The sequence below is a fragment of the Podarcis melisellensis genome (genome assembly GCF_964234715.1).
Source record: "Podarcis melisellensis genome assembly, chromosome: 6".
NCBI classification, from domain to species: Eukaryota; Metazoa; Chordata; class Lepidosauria; order Squamata; family Lacertidae; genus Podarcis; species Podarcis melisellensis.
In genome coordinates, this window is record NC_138538.1 from 75,501,065 (window position 1) to 75,519,009 (window position 17,945).

General features: G+C 42.3%; 2 protein-coding genes across 3 annotated transcripts in view; both read left to right on the forward strand.

The window, feature by feature from the left end:
- Positions 1-15,140, forward strand: part of LOC309372434 (uncharacterized protein) — a 29,912-nt gene extending 14,772 nt beyond the window's left edge. The window contains exons 8-30 of one of the 2 annotated variants that reach the window (XM_081916048.1): positions 334-375; positions 1,913-1,963; positions 2,212-2,253; positions 2,630-2,668; positions 3,412-3,441; positions 3,627-3,665; positions 3,768-3,785; positions 4,597-4,629; positions 5,031-5,063; positions 6,001-6,039; positions 6,271-6,300; positions 6,731-6,766; positions 7,939-7,977; positions 9,572-9,856; positions 10,358-10,390; positions 10,669-10,707; positions 10,958-10,996; positions 11,117-11,155; positions 11,294-11,332; positions 11,451-11,483; positions 13,971-14,015; positions 14,192-14,236; positions 15,021-15,140. In XM_081916048.1, the coding sequence (XP_081772174.1) occupies positions 334-375; positions 1,913-1,963; positions 2,212-2,253; positions 2,630-2,668; positions 3,412-3,441; positions 3,627-3,665; positions 3,768-3,785; positions 4,597-4,629; positions 5,031-5,063; positions 6,001-6,039; positions 6,271-6,300; positions 6,731-6,766; positions 7,939-7,977; positions 9,572-9,856; positions 10,358-10,390; positions 10,669-10,707; positions 10,958-10,996; positions 11,117-11,155; positions 11,294-11,332; positions 11,451-11,483; positions 13,971-14,015; positions 14,192-14,236; positions 15,021-15,125 (1,173 nt within the window). In that variant the 3' untranslated portion in view covers positions 15,126-15,140. The remainder of the gene's footprint in view (positions 1-333; positions 376-1,912; positions 1,964-2,211; positions 2,254-2,629; positions 2,669-3,411; positions 3,442-3,626; positions 3,666-3,767; positions 3,786-4,596; positions 4,630-5,030; positions 5,064-6,000; positions 6,040-6,270; positions 6,301-6,730; positions 6,767-7,938; positions 7,978-9,571; positions 9,857-10,357; positions 10,391-10,668; positions 10,708-10,957; positions 10,997-11,116; positions 11,156-11,293; positions 11,333-11,450; positions 11,484-13,970; positions 14,016-14,191; positions 14,237-15,020) is intronic. The other variant, XM_081916049.1, reaches the window with a different exon arrangement.
- Positions 15,134-17,945, forward strand: part of LOC309372194 (uncharacterized protein) — a gene marked incomplete at its 5' end in the record, with an annotated part of 36,627 nt that continues 33,815 nt past the window's right edge. The window contains 7 exons of the mRNA XM_081915491.1: positions 15,134-15,149; positions 15,199-15,221; positions 15,279-15,317; positions 15,835-15,873; positions 16,869-16,907; positions 17,014-17,052; positions 17,293-17,328. Coding sequence (XP_081771617.1) covers positions 15,134-15,149; positions 15,199-15,221; positions 15,279-15,317; positions 15,835-15,873; positions 16,869-16,907; positions 17,014-17,052; positions 17,293-17,328 — 231 coding nt within the window. The remainder of the gene's footprint in view (positions 15,150-15,198; positions 15,222-15,278; positions 15,318-15,834; positions 15,874-16,868; positions 16,908-17,013; positions 17,053-17,292; positions 17,329-17,945) is intronic.

The following is a 17,945-nucleotide window of genomic DNA, read 5'->3' on the forward strand; positions in this document are numbered from 1 at the left end:
AGTCCGGCTCTGGCCGGGGAGGGTGGGGTATAAATAAAATTTATTATTATTCACTGTACACACATTTATCATGTGAGCAGCTCAAGTAAGTTATGCCTGCTTTTGTGGAAGCAAATCCCATTGAGTTCAACAGGGTTTACTCCCAAGGAGAGTGGGTAGAATTACTGCTCAAATGATGCAGAGCAGCAGAATGATGTAAAATAAAACACAGGATACGCTGAATAAGCCATTGTGTCTTGTTCATGCCTTGAAGGAGGGTTATGGAAATTCTGTTATTTAACAGTTGTGCTTGATGGACAGAGCATCACTTTTTCGTTCCGTTTTGCTTTACAGGGTTCAACGTTTTCCTCTCAGGGTGGTAGCTCTCAAGGCCAGGTAAGCTCCGCTTTCCCCAATATATTACCAATTTCATAGGCTCACTCGTCTTCGCGATAATCTTGGGTCTTGCGCAACCACACCCAACTGCTCAGAGCAGAAATTTACACTTACACAGAGAAACAAGAGTACAACGATTCCTTCCAGTGACTCCTTGATTGTGTGAATTAGTGCAGTTCTGTGAAAATTCTTGGGAGAAGAGCAATGACAAACCTAGACAGCATCTTAAAAAGCAGAGACATCACCTTGCCAACAAAGGTCCGTATAGTTAAAGCTATGGTTTTCCCAGTAGTGATGTATGGAAGTGAGAGCTGGACCATAAAGAAGGCTGATCACCGAAGAATTGATGCTTTTGAATTATGGTGCTGGAGGAGACTCTTGAGAGTCCCATGGACTGCAATAAGATCAAAACTATCCATTCTGAAGGAAATCAGCCCTGAGTGCTCACTAGAAGGACAGGTCCTGAAGCTGAGGCTCCAATACTTTGGCCACCTCATGAGAAGAGAAGACTCTCTGGAAAAGACCCTGATGTTGGGAAAGATTGAGGGCACAAAGAGAAGGGGACGACAGAGGACGAGATGGTTGGATAGTGTTCTCGAAGCTACCAACGTGAGTTTGACCAAACTGCGGGAGGCAGTGGAAGACAGGAGTGCCTGGCATGCTCTGGTCCATGGGGTCATGAAGAGTCGGACACGACTAAACGACTGAACAACAAGAACAACATAGTCCGACACAAATTGCATAGAAGTAATTCACTGCTGCCATCTTTGTTCTTCTCACGGTACCTTGTTTTCCATGTGTTGCATTCCATGCCCTTATATTTTCCACATTTATGTACCAGTCTTAACAGCACGCAAAGCTATTTCTGTCCCAAAGGTATTTGCTTCGTTAGACTCCGCAGTTTGGGCTTTTAATGGATAAATGTGAGGGAGCCAGCTTCTGGGCTGCTACTACACCTTTTCTCTTTCTCACCTGTACAACCCCTTCTGTGGCCAGTTAAGAATATTTTAGACTGAGGTCCCCAAGCTGGTACCCCCCAAGGCATCAAAATGACAACCCCCACCCACCTCAATTTAATCTAGATTTACCCTTTCTGGAGAAAATCTGATACATTGAAAAATACCAACAACATGTTTGCAAATTAAGTTCCCACCTGGAAGCATCCATTATCTCCAAGACACCAACAGGCAACAGCATCCCCTTGTCACTTTGTCCTGGTTGTGAATTAGTCATTTAGAGCAAGAGGATGAAGACTGAACAGGGGGAAAGGAAAGCTCTTATTGTCCTTCACCTGTGTCAGAAGTAAGGAAGACACTTGAAGCGTTCGGTGGGTTTCATTCTCCCTTTTACAGCAAGACAGTTTCCAGGGTCTTTGCAGATTACACGTGTCGCTCCCAAGGACAGCAGCTGTACTCTCAAGCAAGCTTCCCCATCCCCTCAAAACTAGTTGGATTGCAATGAAGGCACTGCAGTTTTCTACGCCTGCATTGAATAAAGTCTTTGACAAAGAAATAACCCGTCCTTACTTCCTTTACAGGGAGTTATAGTGTACCAAGGAGGTGTAAAGAAAGGCGGAGGATGCCTTGCGGTAAGCAGACATTTTTCTGTTCTCATTTAAAACCTTGTCCCTGTGCTATTATTGTAGTTGAAAATCTAGGCAGCCTTTGTGGGAGTTCTGTATTCTGTATATATTTAACCTCCCACCCCCACGCCCGGCTGTATCCACTTTGGTTGTCCTCAGCCGTCAGAACCCATATTACTGTATACCATTAAATTCCATTTACCAGCAGACCAAGACAAAGAATCATATCAGTTCTCTTTTTTTTCCCCATACAGGGTGCCACTGCTAATATCTACAACAAGTTTGGCTGCTACGATGTAAGCATCCTCCTTCTTTTCCTCATAGAAGTTTATTGTCACGGTTAGATGTGTGATGGATGGTTTGTGTCGTATGCCACAAGTGAATAGTCGTGCAAGCGAAAACCTCCACATTGTGTCTTCAGCATTAGCTCATTTGGGTGTATAAAATCTTAATTAGATCCTCCCAACCACCAACAAGGATTTCTCCAAGATCTACATATTTAAATTAAAGGTTAATCAGCAACAGAATGTCTACTAATCAACACCGTTTTCCTGAATTCTTGCCATCTCTCTTTAAACTTACCAATGCAAATGGGTTTAATTTCATAACGTAGCAATTTGTTGAAATGCGTGACTTTTATAAAGAAGTAACTGAGGTTTCTTTTTTATGCAGCCTGGTGTAAGCTATGGTAGTGGCACTTCCTACGGACAGGTGAGGAACTAGCAATCAACTAGTCTTCTTCTTCTTCTTCTTCTTCTTCTTCTTCTTCTTCTTCTTCTTCTTCTTCTTCTTCTTCTATCACTCGTAGTCAAATAAGATTGTCTTCCATAAACAAGGTTTTAACAGTGAGTCTGTAAGTGATTGTGGAGGCCAATTCTGGATCCACACATCCTTCCACAGTGGGGACATAGGTTTCCGGGCGGGAGTTGATCATGGTGAGGGTTTTCCAAGCATGCCTTCCTCTTTGCACTTTTCTCCCTTTTGTCATGAGTTCGAGTGTCTTCAAAGCCCATGACACCTTTGGTAAAGGCTGTTCTCCAAATGGAGCGCTTGCAGGCCTGAGCAATCAACTAGTACTGCTGTGTCAAAGGTGTCAAAAAATGTGGAACAGGCCTTATAGAAAGGAAGTACCAGGGCAAGGATGAGGGACCTCAAAGCTGGGGACCAAATTTGCTTCTTGCTTGCTTGCTTGCTTGCTTGGGTGGATGGATGAAGGATAGAGGGTGTGTGTGTGTAGAAACTAGCCTGCTATAGAAAGCTAAAATCCCCATTTACCTCTGGCTCTGCCCACCACTACCATGCAGCCCCTGAAATAATGCCCAGAAGGGACTGTGGCCCTTCAGTGGAAAACTGTTCCCTATTCCTGTCCTAGTACTCCCTGATGCTTCCAGCCCAGTCAGCTGAGCACAAGGGAACAAAAAGTATTCAGTGTTTGCTTTCTGCTTTCCTTACAGTCCGTTTCAACTGTTTCAAACCAAGGGAAGGTATGTATCTCTTTCTGAACAAATTTCCTACTGATTTAAGCAATAGCTGGGATGAAGATCGGTGCAGCCACGCTGCCCTCAGAAGGGATGGCTCAAGATGTTTTGCCACCTGAGGCAGAACAGGAAATGTCTTTTGAAATCAACCCAATTTAACTTGTCATTTGATTATTATTACTTTTTGGCAGGTCATAGTGTATGCTCCCAGCCAGCCCTACCCACCCGAAGTAAGCTCTTTTAAAATATCATTTTGTGCTTTGAGGTTTTTATTAACGTGGGGAAAGTTATTTGGGAATGGCTAATTGTTTGTATTTTTGTTGTTTTCACAGCGCAACACATACTCGTCGGTAAGAATATTTTCATTTTTCTTGCTCTTAAGCTCATTCAACGCAAGAATTCTTCCATTCCTGGAAGTATTTCTGGAAGTGATATTTAGGCATGGGTACCTGTGGAACTACAACATATTTGTACTAGAATTTCTAATTATTATCTTTTTGCAAAATCTATTTGTTTAAAAAAGACGTTTTTGAGCAATTTATAAGAAAATTTGCCAAAACCTACACTTCCGACAAAATCTACGCTTCTTGCCTTATGTCTGGATTTTCCTGGACATTTCAGCAATTTCCACCCGGACACAGCTTCTGACAGCTGAATCCCAGCTGTGTCCGGGAAATTTGGGACGTATGCCAGCCCTATGTTGTACTGCTGCTTTGCTTTTCATGAAATGTCCCCTGCAAAAAAAAACCCTATTTGTTAATTTGTTTAGCTGATTCTTCAGCAAGATTAAATTCAATGGGGCTTACCTCTGATGAGTCACGCATAAGATTGCACTGTTCATTCCTGAACAACTTTGGGGTCTGCTTTCAAATAAAGCATCATTTGCTTTTTTTTTTTTTTTTTTTTTTGCTGGACACTCTCATTTCGTTGTTATGCCTATAAGTCTTCATAAACAATTCATTTTTATTTCCATGAAACAGCTTTGGGTTTATTCCCATTTTGAGCATGCCCTAATTATCAGCTGGTCTGTTTTGACAGAAGAAACATTCTTCCAGCCTCTCTTCCTAATCATTTATCACAGCACAAAGTCATGACTATGAGATTAATGATGTGATGTGTGCATACGCAATACAAATAAAATGGTTTCTGATTCCTTTTTAGCAACTGGCCAACTCTAAATACAAACACATTCAGGTAAGCACTTCTACTCTGCTTGGTGCAGGAACCCTCACTTGAAGGGATTTGCCATTTGCTCAACTGAGCACTAAAGAGTGGTTTTCCCCACAGGGATGGAGAGCTGTGGGGCGAGAGGAAATGTAGATGAGCACTATGATGCAAAAATATATATGAATGAAGCGAGGGGAGAGGATTAGGTTTATTGTTTTGAACCACTAGCTTCTTAGAACACTCCACTTCAGTGTAATGATGACACAGGGTTCAGGATGTAGAAGCAGGATATTATCCAGCAAATATTAATAACAATGCAGCACAAGGGATATCACTTGTAAGAATGGAGCACACACAAAGTTAGCAAGTATTTCAAGAAGGCAGGTACTCCTCTATGTTGAACTAATTAGTTTCCGGTTCCTTTGCAGAACACTATATATGGGGACAAAATCAAGGCCCAGGTACGTTTTAATTTTTCTTTGCTATCTATAGGCTTCTCTGTAACAACTAACAGCTTGATTCTGGTCCTTGTTTGCACTGGCAGATTACCTGCTTTCATAGAGTACTGTGGAAATATGTGCCAAACACCTGAGCTGCAGCCTAACAACTCAGGAGCCATGAAAGCAGCATCCGATGGCTGTGTAATTCCCCTCCCCTGATTGTGAAGAATTAGTAAATTCAGCATTGAAAGAATATTCAGCAAACTCCAAGCCTCATGGATGAAAGCTGTAAACTTGACTGCTGAAGAAACAATACGTAGCAAAATAAATAAATAAAAGTTGCAATCTGGTGGAGGAATGTGGTCAAATGACAAATGAAAAAAGACCAAAATAGAGATATTTGCCCATCCAAAGTGTCAGCCCTGAGCGTGCTGAATTCTGAACTGTAAAAGTCAATTTATAAAGATATGGTGCAAACCATGTGTGGGAACAGACCCGATCTCTCTCACACACATCAGAATTTAGCTTCAGTGAAAGCGAGTGAGTTTTCAAGCTCGCAAATTGCTATATAATACTCCTTGCTTTAAGCAGAGTTCAGATGCGTTATATCCTCTTTCTAAGAAAATGTAGTTGCGATTATCTCTTTATATCTCTTAATTATATAATTGCACTTGCCCTTATGCTTTTATAACAGTACAGATCATTGTTGTGGCAACTTGCTTTGGTTTATGAGAGAGAGATCGCTGATTGTTCATGCAACAAATATTTATTTTTCCCATCCAGCTTGTCACCTGGGCAAGTGTGACATGCGACTAGTTCGCCGCTGTTATATGCCCTCTGTTATTAAATTACATTTTAATAAAAATTGTCATCTAGGGAAATCTTTGTAGCTATAGGACATTCTGCTGCCTGCACTTTGTTGCTGTTGTTTTTATTATTATCAACTTATCCCCCACAGGGCTCAAAACCCCAAGATGACATCCGAATAACCATCCAGGTAACTATAGTGTAGCTGCACTAAATCCTCTAAGTGGCAAAAATGATAACAGTTGTGTTTCTCGGTAATGTTCACTTTGCATCACAAAACCAATTAGCGTTTATATTCGAGATCAGAAATTTGCTTAACAAACAGTCTTGACTGTAATGCGTGCAGGATTTTATTCTAACATGGTGTTATATTGCATTTGAAATATTTGTTTTACAATGGCTTCTATTTCCCCCCAATTAGAGTGGACAACCTGGGCGAGTTTGTGATAAGGTAAGTGCTGTTTCACCTCTGAGTTAGTTGGATACTAACTAACGTTGGCCTTCCGTCCAAGAAATAAGTTTGGAAGGAAGACTACCTGAACGACCAATAATGCATCAAACTTCCAATAACTGCTTTAAGGACCAAGCATTTGTAAAACAAAAGAAAAGAAAACATCAGTGTATATGTGTCTGCAGTTATATATCAGTACTGAGGAAATTCCACAAAAATGTAAATTATTACAGATAGTAATCTGTACTATGCATAAACTCCCTGTCTCCTAACTATTTCACTATTTATTTTTCCAAAGAAATGATTTGTTTGGTCTTTAAGTAACCCTACGCCCATCAGATAACTTTTAACGGATGCTGAATTTTTCTGCAAGTTAGCATATCAGTTGTGTTAATTCAGGAAGTAATTTCTTTCTTTTTCTACTTCACAGACCTCATCCTCCTACAACAGCCAAGCCTGTAAAATGGTAAACACATTCATATGGCTGCAGCTTGATTTCTGCTCCTTTGAGGGATCTGTCTGTTAAAACACACTTAGCTCTGGGAGCTTACCCTGTGTTGGAATGTTCCTCTTGTCTACTTGGATATTTGATAAGATTGGGAGGGGGGAGTCATTAAGAGGTTCTAAGCATACTAGCAAAGAGATTTAGCATATGTGGAGAAAAACTACAGCCAGCAAAACATTTTGCCAAAGCATTTAATGCCTTGAGACCAGTTCCAAGGCAACAAATACAGCAATTAAAGGAGAACACGATCAGAATGTGAGATCACAGTACATCATGTGACTGTACCATTATATGTGAAATTACAACTCTTCCGACAATGAATGAAATTGCTTTTCAAACGTTTTTATGCTTTTATATTTGTTAATAGCCACCCAAACTGGCTGGGGCACAAATAAATTATTATTGTTGTTATTATTATTATTATTATTATTATTATTATTATTATTATTGTTATTATTATTTGCAGGTAGGAATCTTCTGCTTGTCTAGAGCTTCTAGCACAGGTCTAGGGGATCTTAGGTCCTCCAGCTGTTGCTCAACTACAACTCCCATCATTCTGGGCCATTCTGCAACTGATGGGAGTTGTAGTCCAACAACATCTGGAGGGCCGACGGTTCCCAAACCTGCTCTAGTATTTCCAATAAGGGTTCGACAGATTAGTTTATTTCCAGCCCGTGTCACTATTCATCCAATTCTTGTATAACACTGTGATTATTATTTTTTTAACTGCACGAAGACATTCCACAAACTTTTTTTAAAAAAAAGTTAGCATGGAAATCCACATTTTTTGTATGCATTAAAAAAAAAAAATTAGAAGGAAGGGGGGTGGGAAGCAAAGTCAGGCACCAGTTCTTAAAGTTAATAGCTGTTAGAAAGGCCAGGCGGGATGGAAACAGGAAGAGAAGCAATATTAAGATGGTTTCGTAGCAGAGCTGGTGAAATGGTCCTGTATGCCTTCTTCTGCTCTGTGGACTAATGGAATGGCTGCTTCTAGAAGATAACAGTTGAGAAAGAGCCAAAGGCAACCAGTGGAAAACCCTCCTTCCTTTCTTCCTCTCTTGCTGCAGCTGCCTGCCATTTTTTCAACACAGCAAGGTGACCAAAATATCTGTTTTGTTTTTGTTTTTTTACAGAGTATTCAGTCACAGGGAGGCAGTTCCTACGGCTCTAAGGTAAATAGCCCTGTATAATTCCTACTGGTTTCACTAGGAGTTCTTAGAAGATTGTTATTTTAGTGGTGTGGAAGAACTGCTGCTGGATAGTTCCTACAGCCATGCTGCTCTGGTTAATGTCAGAAACCCAGATGCACCAAACCTAATAATAATAATAATAATACAGTGGTAACTCGGGTTAAGTACATAATTCGTTCTGGAGGTCCATTCTTAACCTGAAACTGTTCTTAACCCAAAGCACCACTTTAGCTAATGGGACCTCCCGCTGCCGCTGTGCCGCCGGAGCACAATTTCTCTTCTCATCCTGAAGCAAAGTTCTTAACCTGAGGTACTATTTCTGGGTTAGCGGAGTCTGTAACCTGAAGCTTATGTAACCTGAAGCGTATGTAACCCGAGGTACCACTGTAATAATAATTTATTATTTATATCCCGCCCATCTGGCTGGGTTTCCCCAGCCACTCTGGGCGGCTTCCAGCAGAATATTAAAATACAATGATTCATCAAATATTAAAAGCTTCCCTAAACAGGGAAGTCTTCCACCCATGCATGCATGCACAGTTCTTGGGATACATCCACAGAACCTTCTTTAAAAAACAACAACATGCTTTGTGCCAACCGAGTTGTTGACAGCAAGGTGTGTGTATTCTCCCTGCAAACGGTTCATAAGTGCGATCGATTTTTATTTTGATTATTTAAGCCATTCATATATTGCTCAGTTACCTAAGTTTTTTAAGAGAGATTTGCACCTGCAGTTGCATCAGTGAGAGAAACCCTTTTTGCAGCACATCCAACTAGAGAAATGGTTTAAATATTATGTGTCCGTATACTTTTAACCCACCCTGGGACCTTATGGTGAAGGGTGGGTAAGAAATCAATAATAATTAGAATAACAGCACATTTTTAAATGCAGAAATAGGTTGTCTTGAGTCTTGTCCCTGCCTGGATCAGAGCAAAAATAGCCAACATTAAGTGCATGTTCATAATGTTTTCTGAACGCAACAATTTCATGACACACTATGGTTTTCCAAAACATTACCTGTTGTCTTAAAATACGAAGCAAATATTATTTGCTTAATTATTCCAGGAGCCTTAAAATATGGAGGAAATACTCTCTTCAGCAGTTGGAAATTACTCCCCTTGCCTTATAATTTCCATGGCCATACCTTTTGCAAATCTTTATTTATTGATTCATTCAGATTTATAATTTGCCCTTCCTCCCCAAAGGGTGTGAAGAGCAGCTCAGAATAATAATGTTACTTAAAAACCAATTCAATGCAGCTCTGTAACACACTACAGGCAGCATTTAAAACCAGCAGCGTAAAAATACTCATAAAAATTTGGCCAGAGCCTGGATAAATAAGAGAAGTTTTACATGGGTTTTATTGAATGCAGGTAAAAAGGGGACCTGCCTGATTTCCTTTGGGAGACTGCTGCGTAGGTGGGGTGTCGACACTGGGAATGGTCCATCTTTATGCTATTCCTATTGATTTACCTCAGAAAGGGTCCTTCCCCAAGATAAGAGATTTCAGGTTGAATAGTACAGGTGATGGCTTTCTTTAATGTTGACATGGCTTTTTGTGTGTATGTACTTTAGCTGAGTGGATCCTCTACTTCGGTTGGTGGCAGTGGAGTCTCTGTGACATTCGGCGGCAGTGGATCTCCCGGCTCAGTTGGTGGCAGCAGATACCCTAATTCAGCTGGCGGCACTGGATCCTCAACTTCAGTTGGCAACAGCGGGGTCTCTATTACTTTTGGAGGCAGTGGATCTCCTGGTTCTGTTGGCAGTGGATCCTCGAGTTCGGTCGTGAGCAGCGGATCCTCGAGTTCGGTCGTGAGCAGTGGATCCTCTTCTAAAGCTGGAGGTAGCATCTGCAGTCAGGTAAGAATTGCCACAAATGGGTAAGAATTACCGCTATTTGATGTAAGTCATAGGACTCCCCCTATTGGTGGTTTACCCTTAGATGGACTCCCTGCAGATGGGCAGGAGTCAAAATATAGTCTGGCTTTACCCAATACGTAAGCCAAACCGCTCACATCTGTAACCAATAAAGTTGTGGCCTATTTGAACCCACAAACCTAAATACTCGTGTCTGTGTGTTTTTTATCCACTAGGGAACAGAGCCTTGGCACGCAAATAAATACTGGTTGAAGAACCCATAGCAAATGTAAAAAGAATAGCTGATTTATCTGTGCAGACCGTATCTGTCTATTAAGTTTTTGTCAGCTTGATAATTAATGCCCAGTTAGTAGTTTAATTAACTGACACAATCTCTTCTCGACCAATGGAGTCGAAGATCGAAATAAATGTGCACCAGAAGTAAAAAGTATGTTTTGTTTTTGAGGATGAGGTTTAATATTAATGTTCATAATTTTCTCTTAGGGCTATACAACTGATGGCAATCCTTGCAAACCGGTAAGATTCCTCTGCTCTGAATTCTTTGAAGGCTCGTGTCCAGCATGGGTCTTAATATCGTGAAATCTTTTCCCTGACTCAGCAGCTGTAATTTTGTATTGGGATTTAGTCTCCTGGTCTTGCTTCCCGCCTGCTAATTTGGTCTCCATATTTTAAAAGGGTGGTACAGAGAGAAATGCCACATTAATGTGCTTGGGACCCCCACAGTGGGGGAAGCCAGCACCCCACCCTACCATATCGAAAGTAATTAATGTTTTTATTAATTATTTCTCTCACAGGGTGGATCAACATCTCAGCAAAGTTCTGGAAGTATCCAGGTAAAGGATTCCTACTGAAAATATTCCCTCACGTGGCGTTTTTAATGGTTCTAATTTATCATAAATTTCTATATTATTCTTTGTTGTTTGCCTCCTTGTTGCAGTGATATAGTGTAACGTGGCTATATACAGGATACAGTCCTCGTTTACTCCCTTTGCAAATCTTTCATATTTTTGTTGGTGTTAAAGTTACCAATCTTTTTTTTAATATTCTGACAATATACAGTATTTTAAATTATTTGCTTTTCAGGGTGGATCATCATCCCAGCAAACTTATGGAAGTTCCCAGGTAAAGCGGCTCTTCGTTTCCCTACGTTTTAACCCATTTTGCTAAAAAAATTAATACTGCATCATTTGCCATTTCCTTGTTTCCAAGGAAACACTGGTTTTTGTATTGTTTCCATTGTAGGGTGGATCCTCGTCTCAACAATCTTACGGAAGTAGCCAGGTAGAACTGTTTTGAACCTTCCTATATTATTATGGACTAAGTATTAGTATTATTAATAATAATACTGCATCATTTGGTATTTGAAAAGTCTCCCAGTTTGCGAGAAAATACTGTTTTTCTTCCTTCTTTCCCTTGTAGGGCGGATCATCATCCCAACAAACTTACGGGAGTAGCCAGGTACAACTGCTTTTAACTTAATAATAATAATAGTAATAATAAATATGGCGTCATCTGGTATTTGAAAAGGTCCACTTTCACAAGTAAAGACTGTTTTTCCTCCTCCTTTCCCTTGTAGGGCGGCTCATCCCAGCAAACTGGAAGCAAACAGGTAAATTGCATATTGTGTCTTCCCCATTGGCATTATGGTCTAGCACACATTTGGATCACCTGTGGGCCTTGGACTACAAGTCTAAACCGGACTGCATTGCTGATTATAGGCTGTGCTGTCTGGGGCTGATGGGAGTTGCAGTCTTATGGGCACAGGTTCTCCATCCGTAAACATGAAGGACCCAATTGTACATAGTTGCTGCTCCCTGTACAAAAACCGATAACGATGCGAAAGGGCACATCTGTATGGTTTATGCCTGCACAGACCATGATGGGTCCATGTAACAGTTTCCAGCACTTCACCTCCTGGAAGGAGAGTACACATTCTCACGGACACCACGACTGATTGTTTCAATTAAGTGTGCAGCCGTTGCTCATTTTATATTTGGAGAGTACAGTGGTATCTCGGGTTACATACGCTTCAGGTTACATACGCTTCAGGTTACAGACTCCGCTAACCCAGAAATAGTACCTCAGGTTAAGAACTTTGCTTCAGGATGAGATGAGAAATCGTGCTCCAGTGGCGCAGCGGCAGCGGGAGGCCCCATTATAGTTAAAGTGGTGCTTCAGGTCAAGAACAGTTTCAGGTTAAGTACGGACCTCCGGAATGAATTACTGTATTTTTCGCCCCATAGGGCGCACCGGCCCATAAGACGCACCTAGTTTTTTTGGGGGGAAATAAAGGAAAAAAAACCCCAGCCCCCAGAACAGGCTGCTCTCCGCAAGCCGTGGGAGCCCTCCCGCGGCTTGCGCAGAGCTACCCGAAGCCCCAGCGCGACTGCTCAGTGCACCGGGGCTTCGGGGTGCAGGCAGCGCTGCGCAAGGGTGGGAGCCCGGGAGGAACTCCCGCGGGCTCCCACGGCTTGCGGGTAGCTTCCTGAAGCCTGGAGAGCGAGAGGGGTCAGTGCGCACCGATGCCTCTCGCTCTCCAGGCTTCAGCGAAAGCCTGCATTTGCCCCATAGGACGCACACACATTTCCCCTTCATTTTTGGAGGGGAAAAAGTGCATCCTATAGGGCGAAAAATACGGTAAGTACTTAACCCGAGGTACCACTGTACCAACTTATTTCCAACTGGAAAATCATTTCACTTCTCTTTTAGCAGTACCGGGGAAGAACCTTTGGACCATGGGCTTTATTTGGCCCACCAGGTCTCTTCAAATGGCACCTGAGGCCATTTTTTCAGCAAAATTCCTCCCCCTGACAATCACGTGATGTCATTTCCTGCTCCCACCCTCATTTTCTTCCACTTTGGGCCCTTGGTCCAGAGGTTCCCCAGCCCTAATTATATTCTTTCCTAGACTGAATGTACCTTGATTTATGGAATATATATATATATATATATATATATATATATATATATATATATGCTTTCGTAGATTTTCACGGGTACAGGAATGCAGGTTTTTGTGTCCTCGGGTGTCTTCCCGTGTAAAAGTTGGGGTGTCTAGGCGACGTTTCGACGAGGTCTCACTCGTCATCTTCAGGCTGGTGCTTTCGGCTTCTTGTTACTGGAACAGAGCAGGATCTCAGTGTTTGAGTTCCTATAAATACTGTTGAAGGGGTGTGGTGTATAGCCTCCAATGTTCTGGGCAGAGAGGAAGTTCCCAGGCTAGTGTGCCTTTTCTTCTTTTGTTCCTTAATTACTTGAGGGATATCCTGAGTGATTTCTTGAGTGATATCCTGAGTACCACTTAGGTGGGTCATTAGGTGTGGATTAGTTGCTAAAGTCTTTGTGTCTTGACCTCTTGAACTTTGTGAAGAGTTTTTCTGAGAAGATGGCTGTACTGCACTTAGTTGTGCTCTGGCTTGGCTTCGTGTATAGGGGCGAGCTGTGGTTTTGTGGCTTGTGTCAGCCAGATCTGTGTAGGGATTGCAGGGGGGTGCAGCATCCGGAGGTGCCTCCATGGTTTGGCTACTGGATGGTGTCTGTAATTTATCTGTGGAGAGGGTCTGGGTTTGGGTCTGGTGTGGTTGATTGGTGATGGCGTTCTGTGTGCCTCTGGATCTGGTGTCAGTTTTTGTGGGGAGGGCTAATTTCCAGATGTCTGGCAAGCGGGATGTGTCGTCACGCTTGTTCATGTTGTGAGGGTGTTTCTCTATCTCGATGGCTTCCATGATTATTCTCTTGTGGTGATGTTCCATGTTAAAGAGCAATTTGGAATCTGCAAAATTAATTTCGTGTCCTGTTTCTTTCATGTGTTGGAAAAGAGAGGAAGTTTTTTCTTCTTTTTTGACGGCATTCTTGTGTTCTGCGATACGTGCATTTATTCGTCTGTTTGTTTGTCCAATGTACGTGGCTGGGCAGACTTTGCAGGGTATTTCATAGACCCCTTGGTTTTCCAACTGGATTTTATCCTTGGGGTTTCTGAGGATATTGGCTATTTTTTGGTTGGTGCAAAAGGCTGTTTTGATATTGTGTTTATGGAGGATTATATATATATATATGAAGTAACTGTTGTTTTTTCCTCTCTTCCAACTTTCCACAGGGTGGTTCATATTCCCAAGGTGGCAACTATAATCCTTGTGGACTGGTATGTCCCTTTCTCCTTGTTTGTTAACTTAGTTTAAGATATTTGGCTATAACATGCCAACTTCCCTGCTGGCTTTTGAAATTGGATCTTTAACTGATAGCATATTATGCATTACTTTAAGCAACAGTTTAAATAAACCAGAGTGCCTTAAAAATGTATTATTTTTTTCCTTCCAGGATGGTTATACCGGTAAAATAACCAGCAGTAGCAACTGTCCACAGGTAAAAATTCTATGTCTTCTATGGTCTTACACTAACAGGTGAAACCACATGCAAGGTGTCTGTGGATGAAAGTGTGCTATTGTTGTTGTTTAGTCATTTAGTCGTGTCTGACTCTTCGTAAGCCCGTGGACTAGAGTATGCCAGGCTATAGCTACACCAAATGTCCACAGTTAAGCATTTTCAGTGTGAAAAGCAGGGAGTTTCTGTTCTCGAATGGCCCATTTCAAGAGTTACTCAGTCCCTTTTTCCTTAATATGGGACCTCTTCCTAACTATGTGACCCCAGGCAATCCCTGGCAGCTTTTGAAGACTTTTCTAAGCAAATAAATTATGCATAGGCAAACACAAGTGCCCTCGCTCTACATAATTCACTTCCACTGAAAGCTTATCCAGTACAGTCGTACCTTGGTTTTCAAACAGCTTAGTTCTTGAACGTTTTGGCTCCCGAATGCCGCAAATCCGGAAGTGACTGTTCTGGTTTGTGAACTATTTTTGGAAGCCGAACATCTGACGGCGCTTCCACAGCTTCCGATTGGCTGCAGGAGCTTCCTGCAGCCAATCAGAAGCCACGGTTTGGTTTCCGAATGTTTTGGAAGTTGTACGGACTTCCGGAACGGATTCCGTTTGACTTCCAAGGTACGACTGTACTGCCATCTGGCTCCCTGCAGGAATTGTAGGAATGTGCGCTTTCAGAAGCACCTGTGTGTCATTTAGTGAGTCTAAGCAGAAATAGTTGCTAATGTAATATTTGAAATACTTCAAAGTAATGCGTGTTTTCTCCATAGCGCGGACAAAGTGGATCATATAGCGGCGGCAGCAGCGGCAGCAGCAGCAGCAGCGGGAGCAGCGGGAGCAGCCAGTATGGACAGGTAAAAGCTTTTGATGTGTAATAAAACTGATGGATTTCCTAAAAAGTTTTATTCCATTTTTGCTTCTAAATATAGAAAGTAACTTACTTAAGAGATTTTAAAGTGGCCACCAAATCTGTTTTGCAATTATTATTATTATTATTATTATTATTATTATTATTATTATTTGTATAGGTTGGCTCATATGGCAGCAGCAACAGCCAATACGGACAGGTAAAAATACCTTTTTCATATATAGCATATATAATATGTGCAATATATGGGAGTCATAGTATACAAGCAAGGCTTTTAAGCTCTCTGCCCTACTTTCCAGGCTCTGGGATGCTTTCGTGGGACTGTCCAAGCTTCCTTGAGATCTCGTGAGAGCATCCCAGAGCCTGATATGTAAGGAAGAGAGATTAAAAGTTCTTTCTGCGCCAGGAAACCACAGTGCAAATAGAGCTTTTAAGCTCCTCCCTCACCTTCCATGCATTTAATCTGTGTGGTTTCAGGCAGCTGGCCTTCAACCGTGCAAGGTTGAAATCACACAAGTTAAATGCGTGTAAGACATGATCATTCTGTATGCCAGATGTGAGGAATCTTTTTCATACTGAGGGCCACACAATCACTTCTGGGCAGCCTACCGAGGGCCACATGCCAGCACGCAGAGATCTAAAAAATAAAAGAGAAAGTCGTTTGGTGCAGATATGTTAAAGTAATCCTTTTGTAGTAATACATGTTTTCTCTGCAGAGTGGATCATACGGTGGTGGCAGCAACCAATTTGGACAGGTAAAACCACTTTTAATGTACAGTTTATAGTTTATCTAATATATGTGCTAGTAATAGTATACTCTAGGTGTAGGGGACATTTTTCAGCCTTGGGGCCACATCTCATCTGGGGAGCATTCTGAGAGCACATAGAGATATGGGAAGTAAAAGTAAAAATGAAATAGAAATAATAATAATAATAATTTAATAAATAAATAATTTTAGTATTTATACCCAGCCCATCCACCTGGGTTTTCCCAGCCATTCTGGGCAGTTTCCAGTGCATATAAAAACATAATAAAACATCAAACATTAAAACCTTCCTGATACAGGGCTGCCTTCAGGTGTCTTCTAAAAGTTGTGTAGTTCGTCATCTCCTTGACATCTGGTGGGAGGGTGTTCCACAGGGAGGGCACCACTTGCTGAGAAGGCCCTCTGCCTGGTTCCTTGTAACTTCACTTCTCACAGTGAGGTACCCACCAGAAGACCCTCGGAGGAGGACCTCAGTTTCTGGGCTGGAGGGTGGGGGTGGAGATGCTCCTTTGGGTATACTGGGCCGAGGCCATTTAGGGCTTTAAAGGTGAGCACCAACACTCTGAACTGTGCTCGGAAACACACTGGGAGCCAATGTAGATGTTTTAGGACTGGTGTTACGGTCCTGGTCCTGGTGGCCACTCCCAATCACCAGTCTAGCTACCACATTCTGGATTAGTTGTAGTTTCTGAGTCATCTTCAAAGGTAGGCCCCACGTAGAGTGGATTGCAGTGGTCCAAGCGGGAGATAACCAAATCATGCACCATGCACCCGTCAAACAGTCTGAGGGCAAGTGGGGTCTCAGTCAGCGTACCAGATGGAGCTGGTAGACAGCTGCCCTGGCCACAGAATTGACCTGTTCCTCCATGGACTTCTGTGTTCCTAATGTGCTTGTGACTGCAGGGTTGCAGGTCCAGGTCCAGAAAGTAGCTTTGTGCAGATATATTAAATTAATCCTTCTGTAACAAATGTTTTCTCTGCAGAGTGGATCCTACGGTGGTGGCAGCAACCAATACGGACAGGTAAAATTTAAAGCGATACGGACAGGTAAAATTTAAAATAATAGAGAAAATAGTTTGGTGCGGATATATTAAAGTAACCCTTCTGTAATAAATGTTTTCTCTGCAGAGTGGATCATACGGTGGTGGCAGCAACCAATACGGACAGGTAAAAACACTTTTAATAGACATTTTATAGAGGATATAATATATATGCTAGTAATAGACAGTATACTCTAGGCGTGAGGAAACGTTTTCAGCACGGGGGCCACATTCTCATCTGGGAAGCCTTCTGAGGGCCACACACCAGCCCACAGAAATTTAGGAAATAACATTAAAAATAATATGGAAAGTATCTTTGTGCAGATATCTTAAAGTAATCCTTCTGTAACGAATGTTTTCTCTGCAGAGTGGCTCATACGGCAGCGGCAACAAATTTGGACAGGTAAAAAGACTTTTAATAGACAGCATATCCTAGTTGTAGGGAACCTTTTTCAGTCTTGAGGGCCACCTTCCCTTCTGGGCAACCTTCCGAGGGCCACACGCCAGATGTCATAGATTTGATGAACACAGAGGAATAGTGGGAGGAACTAGCCGGGGAACCCCCAAGGGAAGAAGACTCAGAGCCCGGGGATTGGTGGTGGGATGACAAAGAGTAGTCAGAGAGAGAAGACTAGGGGGAAGAGGTGTTGGAAGATGAGGAGGTAACAGGATTTAGTGAGCAGGAAGAGGCTGTGGTAGAGGGAAGTTCAGAAATAGGAGCGGAAGCAGGAGAGGAGGGAAGCCAAGAGGTAGAGATGAGTTCAGCTGGTGAAGATGGTGAAGAGGCATGGTTGTCTCCCTCTCCTCTGTGACAAGCTCCTGTCCTCCTGAACCAGAAGAGGCATGAAAAGGACAGAGGAGAGGTTGGCTCTAAGTAGGCACAGTCTCAGATTGCTTGGGAAAAGCCTTGGAGAGGGTGGTACTTAGATGGCTATGGAGAGGCAGGGACCTTCAGTCTTGGAAGCTGCTTATTCATGTAGTAAGACCACTGGGAATGAGCTGCTCTGCTCATTAGGCCTG